Source organism: Hetaerina americana, unplaced genomic scaffold, assembly GCF_022747635.1.
Source record: "Hetaerina americana unplaced genomic scaffold, ioHetAmer1.1.p SCAF_11, whole genome shotgun sequence".
Taxonomy (NCBI): domain Eukaryota; kingdom Metazoa; phylum Arthropoda; class Insecta; order Odonata; family Calopterygidae; genus Hetaerina; species Hetaerina americana.
In genome coordinates, this window is record NW_027286181.1 from 37,855,944 (window position 1) to 37,865,773 (window position 9,830).

At 38.3% G+C, this 9,830-nt stretch overlaps 1 protein-coding gene across 1 annotated transcript; it reads right to left on the reverse strand.

Moving 5' to 3' along the window:
• Positions 1-619: 619 nt before the first annotated feature.
• Positions 620-9,268, reverse strand: LOC139701132 (cuticle protein 18.6-like). Its single transcript, XM_071599709.1, has 3 exons — positions 9,143-9,268; positions 1,946-2,067; positions 620-743 (listed from the first exon to the last, which is right to left on the reverse strand). Exons 1-3 carry the CDS (start codon positions 9,266-9,268, stop codon positions 620-622), a joined length of 372 nt encoding a protein of 123 aa, XP_071455810.1.
• Between the last annotated feature and the right edge of the window lie 562 nt (positions 9,269-9,830).

Here is a 9,830-nt window from a genome sequence, read left to right on the forward strand (position 1 = left end):
TTTATTAAATGATAAATTTTAGAAGGATGAACATTCTTAGCGCTGCAAAGGCATCCTTTGTTGGATGTTTGCTCCGAGAACATAAATCAATGAAGGCTATATACTTTTTCTATTTTTCTCTGTTCTTGGCGTTATAGAGGCCGTTGTAGCATCTAATTTTATTATTAAACACCTAAATGAATATTCAGCGGGAAAAAATAAAAAAAATGAATTAACAAATCCGATGGCAATGACACCTTTACCATAAAAAGTGATTAAATTTAGCTTAGTAAATAAATGTGCTGATGTTATGATTTTTTTATTTAAATATAATGGATGTAATTTAACTTATATACTAGTAAACATTTTGGAAGATCCTTCACAGTCCCGAGGGTGGTGTGTTTTGTGATGCATAAGAAAGTTTGGCTCGTTAAGGTGCTTTACTGAAGCTTCATCAACGAGGTTCGAGCTAGATAATGCGAAGACTCGATCCCTTTAGGACGAAGGGCTACCACACCGGTCGATGATTTAGTTGGAAATAATATTATGACCACCAACATATCAAAACTAAAACACTTTTGATAATACTGTTAATATTCTTGGGAGAGATCAGGTACAATGTTTTCAAATTTCCCTCCGTTCAAAGGTTGTTCACTTGGTTTGCTAAATCGTTGATAGATGCCGGGCGAGACACGTGAGCATGAAATCCGGTCTTGTCTGCCGTGTATCTGACTACTCGGATGTGGCCGTCTGGTTCCACCAAACTGCAAGCACCAAACATATTTTGTTCAAATGTGATCCTTTCTAATTGGTTATAATTCGACAATTGATATGTACAAAAGGAATGTTAAGTTAGGAGTTAAAAGGGAGGTGACAACAATTAATCATGATGGTGGAAAAATGTTAAAATATGTTAAATTCTATTAGAAAAACCTGAATTTGAAAGGAAAGCACGACCTTTGAAGGAACGAAGTTGCAATATTAACAAACGAACTCAAGGTAAAGAACCAAATATGTTACAAAATTGCCGCACATTAAAATATGAATAATTATCAATATTAATGGCAGTGTTAGAGCCCAATGAAGTAATATTTTAATTAGCAAAAAATAATCCATAGAAAAATAAAAAAAAGTAAAAAAATAATTGAAAATGTAGATAGAATTCGTGAAATGAAAATTATATAGACACACACCCTCCAATTTATTTAATGTTTATTAATAAAAAATCCATTTGGTCATCCACAGCATTCAATTTTATTGAACCAATTTAGGCAGTTCTCTATGCATTAACGTTACACAACAACATCTGAATGCTTCACTTCACACAAGTTTCCTGAGCGCCTGTATCACGCCGGTATTCCAAACCCTATCGTTAAGATAGGTTGTATGTCAATGAATTTTCATGCACAGAAAGCATCGTTTGACCTGAAAAACTTGTTATTTCGGTAGGGCTCAACATTTGGATGAAGATGCTGACCGTTGAATATTATTAATAACCATTATTTATCGCCTTAGTTGATTAATTGAATAAGAACTGGGGTTTTATAAGAAAAAAGACGTGTACAGCAGATATAAATATTGTACTTATCACCAATACTCATTTCCCGCATTAAAAAAAGCAAGAATATGAATAGATTACTCTCAACGAAATAAGCCTTCCAACCATTCTAATTATTAAAATTTGCTTTACGATTTCAGCTGCGATAGATGCGTTTGACCAGACTACTTAGATCATTTCTCATTACTTTTAGACATCTTTAATAATTGTAGCCAAATTTCCATCTCTACATTAGACATATCATCGTTGTCAACGATACATCAGGTTACCTACATCGGTGATATGTGCTGGTAGCAATATGAATATTAGCAGAAATTTTGTGTATATCATTAAAAAAATTACTTCCAGACGTCACCGGTGTTAGGGAAAGGACTAATTAACATGCGGCATAAGTAATTAAAAGAATACCTGTAAAATCCATGAACTATGTCACCATCCCTTGATTCAAATTTCTCTTGGTAGTTCCCATGTTCTGGATCCGTGACCCTGTATGCATAGCGGTACTTTGGATAGGAGATTGGTTGATATTCCTGGAATGAAATTAAAATGATTTTAGTTTTATGTATTTCAATGTTGAAATTTCAATTCTGATTTCTTGCGATTGCTTCTTTAAGTGACTCTTCAATGACTACAAATTACAAAAAATATATAATATAATTACATGCTACAGAAATACATCTGGAATTATCATAATCACTTCGTCATATCCATTATTACATTTATTCTCGAAACTATATTTGGCATTGTAAATGAATTTTTAGTGGATTTAACTGAAGCTAGCGGGAAAAATAAGATATTTAAACATTTTTGTTTGGTTCCGAAAGGTAATGAGTAATTGGTATACTTTAGATGAATGTAATTGTTACGTAAATCTCTCCTATCTAATTTTTGCTTGACTTAAATTTGAGATATTTGAGAGGTGTGCATTTTGATGTTCCAGTGATGGATTAATATAATTTATTTTAGATAACATTTTATATCAACGCGTAAAGAAAATATTCAAAAGAATATATATGTCATAAATCGAGAGGAAAGTTAGCAATAAACACATCTGTAAGTACTATAAGAAGAAACAGAGTGGTGCCTAACTTAGTGGCTATAACCGAATAGTGGTAATATAGTTTTCAAATCTAGGTTATCCCCCTGGGTATCATCAGCTGATTATCTACTTAGCAGAACTTTCTAAGAGACGCGCGAAGGGAATGGGCATGCCACCTGATTTTTTTAAATTTAGCACATCAAACGGCTTATTACCAGATGAGCTAGCCTATCGAACCGAACTTCGGGCTGAAAAGAGTTAATATTGATTTCATAGACAAGTAGCGGTACCAAATGATCCGTAAAACAAATGATTGGTCCCATAACCCATTTAGGTAAACTTTTGTCAATGGCGATTATAATTTTCTTCGAAGAAAATTATTAATGAAATTCTATACCGCAGCCGCTGATTTCACTCAACTTGTCTAGCTTTGGCCTTAAGATTCGGAAGAGTCTTCACCAAACCAACTAAATGGATAACCTGGTCCTGAAGACCATATTACTAATGACATTTTCATTTAAATTATGATAAAGAATCTCTAATAAAGCAGAAACCATTGTAAATAAATTTTTACTAATAAATGTAAGGATATGTAGTTTTACAGAGTCCCTTTGTAATGTTGATCAAAATAAATATTCACATGGTGTGCCGCGTAGCATCAATTTACAGCATTCGCTGACGAATATAAGTAAGCGTAATTCAGAATTTATTATATCTCTCTATTAGAATCAGGTCGTGTTTATGCAGAATTAGTAAAGAACGAAAAGAATAAGAACAAAAAAGGCGTAATGATTTTAATCGTTTATAATACGAAAAGAAAAAAAAATGTAACTGATGACGCAGAAAAGTAGCCCTAACTTAGGGAAGTATAAGTGTATACATATAATTAAACCAGTATGCATTAGATAGTTTCTTTTATAAAATTCGCAGGGGCAAGGCAGTATAGTGGGTGGATCTTTCTGTTACTAAACAGTGTCCTGGTTTGAATGTCGTATATCGTAAACCCAAGTTAAGTGATTTTTCGAAAACAAGATCTAAGAAGGGAGTAGGCGTTTTAGAAAAGGGTACTGGCTCCCTCACCCTGCCATGTAATTTTCATATCACATTGGGGTTCGTAGGAGGTAATATCTACCCTAACCCATCAAATCAAACTTCGGGTTGATGACGGTCGTAGAATGATTGAGACGATTACCCTACGAACTGTAATCCCTAAGATTACGACCTGGGGCAATCATTTCAATCATTGTTTCCACGGACGTAGAAACGAGCTACATTTTATACTGCCATTGAATTATATATTCCCTTAGTAAAGAAGATTAATATGACTTCATAAATTAATAATATTGGCTAAATTCTACAGGAATGCTAATCTCAAACATTAATTGATTTCTCTTCTCAATTTCAAGGTTTGGATAAAAAGTTTCGTTAACAATTTTTCCCTGACGTGAGTGTGAAGTGCTGAATCCAGACTTTTGGTTAAGTGTGCGCATGATCGTAGAACGTATTGGTATTGATAAAATGACAGTGCACACCATTATCACTTAAAATTTGGCGACGCGAAAGATCTGCGCTAAACTCGTCCCAAACGTCTTGACGGACGGCCAAGAGCAGAGTCGAAAGCCTGCTTGCGACGACCTTCCGCAACGCGTTGAAGAAGACCCCGACTTTTTGGACAGTCCCAACTTGGCACCAGCAGGCTATTTCCTATTCCCAAAAGTGAAATCCTCTCTCAACCACCATGGGACCCTAAGTGCCGTCAAAGGAGGTTGAACGTGTACCCTTAAGGACCTTTCGGAATCCGCCTTTGAGTAAAATCTATTTTTAAGGAAAATTTTCCCGATACGTATTATACAAGCCATGTAGGTTCTGGATTGGGCCGGTAATAGATAAGCATGGTAGTGTACTACGCTTGTTTGATCATGTTGAGGAAATGTAAGAAAGCCGATTCGCTAAAGATATATGAGAGAAGAGAAAATTCTTTGAAAGAAAGGGATAGACCGAGATTGTGGTCGAAGTGATTCATGAGACGGAATGCTGGGCGCATCAAGAAACGAAGAGTGCTTAGAAAACAATGCGAATGAGGCGATAGAGATATGCGACGATTGAAACTATGGGAAAAATTTGCATAAGTGAGTGATGTACCTGATATTAGAAGAATTTTTCAATTTTGATATTAATTATCCTGAAAGAGAATAGCGTGAAAAACGCATGGTGTCTTCTTTTGATATCATTTTATACTTCGCATCAAACTTCAAATAGGTCGCGTCATCCATCCTTACGAGCACGTCAGCTAAATTAAGAAAATATACAATTGTTTTCGAATATAATATTTTTTAACGGTTTGAATGAGTATTAATTAACTAAACACAACAAAGCTGTTTGACACGCTCAGTATTGATTTCGCCCTTTGATAACTAGATAATAAATACCAGTAAATTGTAGGCTTTTAATAAATCAAGTGCACAGCCGTAGAATGATGAACGAAAGACTTTCCTAATTTCATAATGGCTAATATAAGGTTATGCATGTAATTAAAATTTCATCTAACATTAAGTTTCGGAAATGGGGAAATTCCCACCGGACAACAAAAACAGCCCTAGGAGAACACAAACTGTGTCCAAATTGATAAATAGTTGAGGATGAGAGCCTATTCGAAGACTCATATTATATAAAAACCCGTCACAAGAGTATTACTTGTGATATATGCGTCAATCGTGAGTATAAATCATGTTCCCATCCATATAAACACGTAAGATAATACTTTTAAATAATCAGAGTGATATACTAATAGGACTTATAAATAGGAGTCGTTTACCCCTTGTCTCACGAATAGGGCAGAAATGGGAAAAAACACGTGACCACATATCTCCCAGAGACAGACACTTCCTCCTTGATTAATTGTTGGTGTTTTAAAGCCCGTTGCCATACATCCAAGAAGTGGCTTTTGTTTAATAGATTTAGACGTAGAAATCCGTCCCTCCGATAGGTACTCCGAGTGAAAACTCAATAATTTTATGAAATTTTGGATAGAGACATCAGAAATCGCACTCCCTACGAGTAAATTCGTGAGAAAAAGTAAATTTCTGACCGTACCTTCTCCCCTGCCGGATTGGATTTATAACTGCTCTACAAAAGATAACATGTGGAACCGTGCGACGATGTTTTTCGTCCCGTGTAAGAGAGAAGATCAGAGTAAAGTTGTGGGAAGCAAATCGATCGCATGGTGATTCGGATAATGGTGGCAGGGAATGGAGTGGAATGCAAACAGAAAGCATAAATTCACAAATGAGAATAGGAAAAATCACTCTAACACATTTTCTCCTGATCGATTAAGGAAGAGTAAGTCATCTGTATGTCTATCAACATGCCTACTGAAGCTAATTACCTTTAACTCATATTAAATAACCATTTTAATTAGGCTGCGGAAAGGCTTCTATAAACCGAATCCTAGGACCTATTTTACAATTCAAAGATCCTACAATTCTCAGGCATGAAAGACCTAAGTGCGTAGTAATAAAAATAATATTGTTTTAATACCGAAACGCTGAAAACTGTTCAATCTGCACAAATAGATACCATAATGATTTCCGTATTGCCACCACCGTCGATATCAAGGTCGGGAGGCTTGCAGTTCGCATCTGCCTGGCCCACACGGAATAAAAGCGAAACGAATGTCTGAGCGATTTCTTCCACAGGCAATACGAAGTGTGACGTTTTCCAAAATGGTTTCGAAAGTAGCGCGAGACTGATTAAATTGAAATGCAATTTGGTCTCGGCTGTGAATGCTCATGGCCACCTCGTGAGGCAGAAGCACCCGATGACCCAGTTCTTCGCATTAATTTCACTTGGCATCACATTTTCCCATTTCCTTTTGCAGCACGCATAGCTGTTATTCTAAAATAAGGCTAGGCACATTAATAAGAAAATCAAACTGCTCTCTAAAAGTTAGCAACAATTCAATACTCATGTGACATAAGTTGAGAAGAAATATTAGATATTAAATTGATTTAAAATATGTAATAACGTTTGCTTATGCGATACATATGCAATGTAAAATGTATTATTAAAGATTATTGATGCCCTGTCAATCCTTTTGATTTATTTAAAATCTCTCTTAAATATTTGCCCTTTCCCCAAACTGTCATGCACTCATACTTGAAATGATTCCAAATGGTGAAGTGTATGTTTGACCGGTACCAATGACACGACGTCATAGAGGGATTAATTTTACAACTTTCATTTTTGTCCTACGAAAGGCTAATTATTTAGAATAAAATTAATCATTCATGGCAATGGTCGTTAATATGCATGCTTATTCATCCTAAAGTGTTTGTCATTGATAAAATAAGATACCGGTTTGAAAGTAAATATGCGTGTGAGAAGCCAGAGTATATCGTTGCACACATTGGTTTCAGTTTATTTTAATTAGGATTTTCGAAAATCATTTTCATTTGAAAGAGAATTACTATGGCTAATATTAATGCTCTCAATTAAATTAAAAATTAATTGCCATGATTCAAATATTCAATAAATAAGCGAATCCTTTTAAGACGCGTCAACGGAGCGTAAATCGCAAGATAACAACAGGTTTAAAACGACTCTGCCTTAAATAAATAGTAGCAATATATTATATATTAGCATGGATCAACAGCAATTATATCACGCATATAAGCTTAATGCCCAAAAACTAGCAGGTGCAAATAGCAGCCATGAATTCTATACGGTGGAAACGCAAAGTATTTTGATTTTTCCTCGTGCATTAATATGGAATTCTACAAAGTATCGGCCTCAAACATCTATACACTTTTGGAAACTTAAACGTTTTTATTACTGGTAATTCTATTTAATTTACAGTTTTGATTTCATAAAAAACTCCGACAGCCCTCATTACATGTGGAAGACAAAATATACCGGAATTGCATGGATGGTCTGAATCACTCACTTGCAGATACATGCTAATTTATTTTCAGCTTCGCAGTGATATCGTAGAGCGCGAGGCTTTCGCACATTTACCAACACAAGCATAATATTTTCTCACGTGGCCATGGAGAGCATGCAATGAAACTGATTGCACGAATGCAACATTAATTTAGGTGCTGTGACTTCAGCTTTGGCTAACAGTGGCCTAACTTTGATGGTCGATTGATTTAATTAAAGCGGAGGATCTAACATAATCAGCAATGTTGATATGAGCTCCAACGAGGAACTTTTCGTGTCTCTATAGATGGTTGAAAATAACCTGCCGATGAAAACATCAACTCTGGTGTCGGTTTACATTCCAAAATTCATATGTTTAAAGCTTCGTCTGCAGTGTTAATCCATTGGGTAAAATGAAATGCAACGCAATTTACGAAAAAAATTTATGAAACTTGTGCCATAACAAGAACTCATATTGAAGGCCCAGAAGGGGTTCGAAAAAAACGTACAAATATACCAAAGAAATAACTCAATCCTAATATTGAGAAATCTATTCGGGGTTTGGGATGGTGCGGTGGCTAACGTGCTGGCTTCCTAGCGAGATGGCCCGAGTACGTCGTCCGTCTGATGGGACGTTAAACTGTGGACCCCTTGGCACCTTTCGTTGAGAGTAGGCTGATTCCGACGCCGGGTTTCTCTCCAACCTTCCTTTCCCATTCATCACAAATAGCGCTAATGACCTTAGCTATCGGTCACCTTCCCCAAAAAACTACTACTGAGAAATCTATTTGCAGGAGCTCAGGATGGGAACTATTTTGTATTACGACATTTAGTTATTCATATCAGCAACAGGGTCGATGTTGACCAGAGGTCGAAGTTATATGTAACACAGAGCTCCAAAGCAAAAGAGTCGTGGCCTGAGACACTTATGTGGACAATGTCTTGGGTGTACCATTGAGGGGGTTAAAACTTAAGAATTGGCGTCCCATATGTTATGGGGGGTATAAGAGATGTTTGCTGAGTGTACGAAAATGTCTAACATAAAGACTTTTTAAGATTCGTACATCAAGGGCTCTTGTTTCCAAGCGGCAGTCCACTCTCTATTGGATGAAACGTTCCCAGTATCGCCATAATAAAAGTAATCCGTGTCTGAATTGGTAGCACTTGGGAAGGGCAATGAACCTAGACGAGCGAGATGTATTCGACGGACGTGCTGCTAAACATATTTAGTACAGAACGACCTCGTCGGCTTGTGTGGTAAACTATGCGCACTTGGATATCTCGCTGCTACATTCGAGATAGACGCCTATATATACATGCCTTTGAGCATCAGATATCGTTACCCCACGCTCTTCCCTCATTGTGTTTCACTGCCGGATTTTAAAATTTGGACGCCGTAGCGGAGGATGGATTCGGGTAAACTTCACCGCATTTGATCTCGATGGTGCTGGAAGGCCATCAGCCGTGGCGTGCCGCGACATAAACGGCGAATATGTTCGCACACACCACCGCGTACACATCATTACGACACACGATTTCTCTAAAACCAGACGTTTTTTCCTTTTAAATTATTCCTCCTCAATGTCCCACGGTCGTTCAGTCGTCGTGTTGCGCCAGTGGCAGGGCACCCATTGCGTCCGGCGTCTCACCAATTGCTGCTGCTCCAGTCCGTCGATGGCCAATTCCGTGGGCGCTGCTCCCGCACCAGGAGGTCCGATGGAGCTGAGGCAAGCCATGACGAGGAAGACGATGGTGATCACAGTTGAAGAAGACATCCTTGTGGAGACACGGACGATGTTTGACCGTCGGAATGGTCGAGGAAGGCTCCGGACGCATTTATAGGGGGGGGCCGCCGAAGCCGCCCACTGCCGCCCCTCCCTCACAATGACCGAACCGGGCATCCGGTGGGGGAGGAAAGAGGAAGGGGATTCCACTTCCTCTCGCCCGTGAAAGGATGTCTTTCCATTCCGCGTTCGTGGTAGAACGGGGTTCACAGCAGGAGGGTGGGTGAGAGAAGAAGGGGGTGAAACACCCCCATTTTTTCGAACGGAGAAAGGAAGGCCGGAAAGGGTGGGACGCCAAACCGCTTGCCCCTCCTTTCTCCGCCACCCAATCGGACGGGATCGCGACGAGATCACGAGGGAAGGAGGGGGGCTGGTGGGATGAGCAGGGATTCGGGAGTGAAGAACAGAAATGAGGAGGACCCACGCGAAACTTGGGGAGGGAAAGTCGCCATCGTGTCCGTTTCCTCGCGCCTGCCGCAAGATCCAGGAACTGACTCACACTCCCCGACCCCCGAGAGAAGATTCCATTCCCACCCTGAGGCATCGTCGAGTC

What these genes read in the sequence shown, in the direction of transcription:
- LOC139701132 (XM_071599709.1), bottom strand. Translation starts at nt 9,268, where the DNA reads ATGTCTTCTTCAACTGTGATCACCATCGTCTTCCTCGTCATGGCTTGC. An exon ending in GACTGGAGCAGCAGCAATTG is followed by an intron (nt 2,068 to 9,142) that starts GTGAGACGCCGG and finishes ATTTCATTCCAG; the next exon opens with GAATATCAACCAATCTCCTA. An exon ending in ATAGTTCATGGATTTTACAG is followed by an intron (nt 744 to 1,945) that starts GTATTCTTTTAA and finishes TGGTGCTTGCAG; the next exon opens with TTTGGTGGAACCAGACGGCC.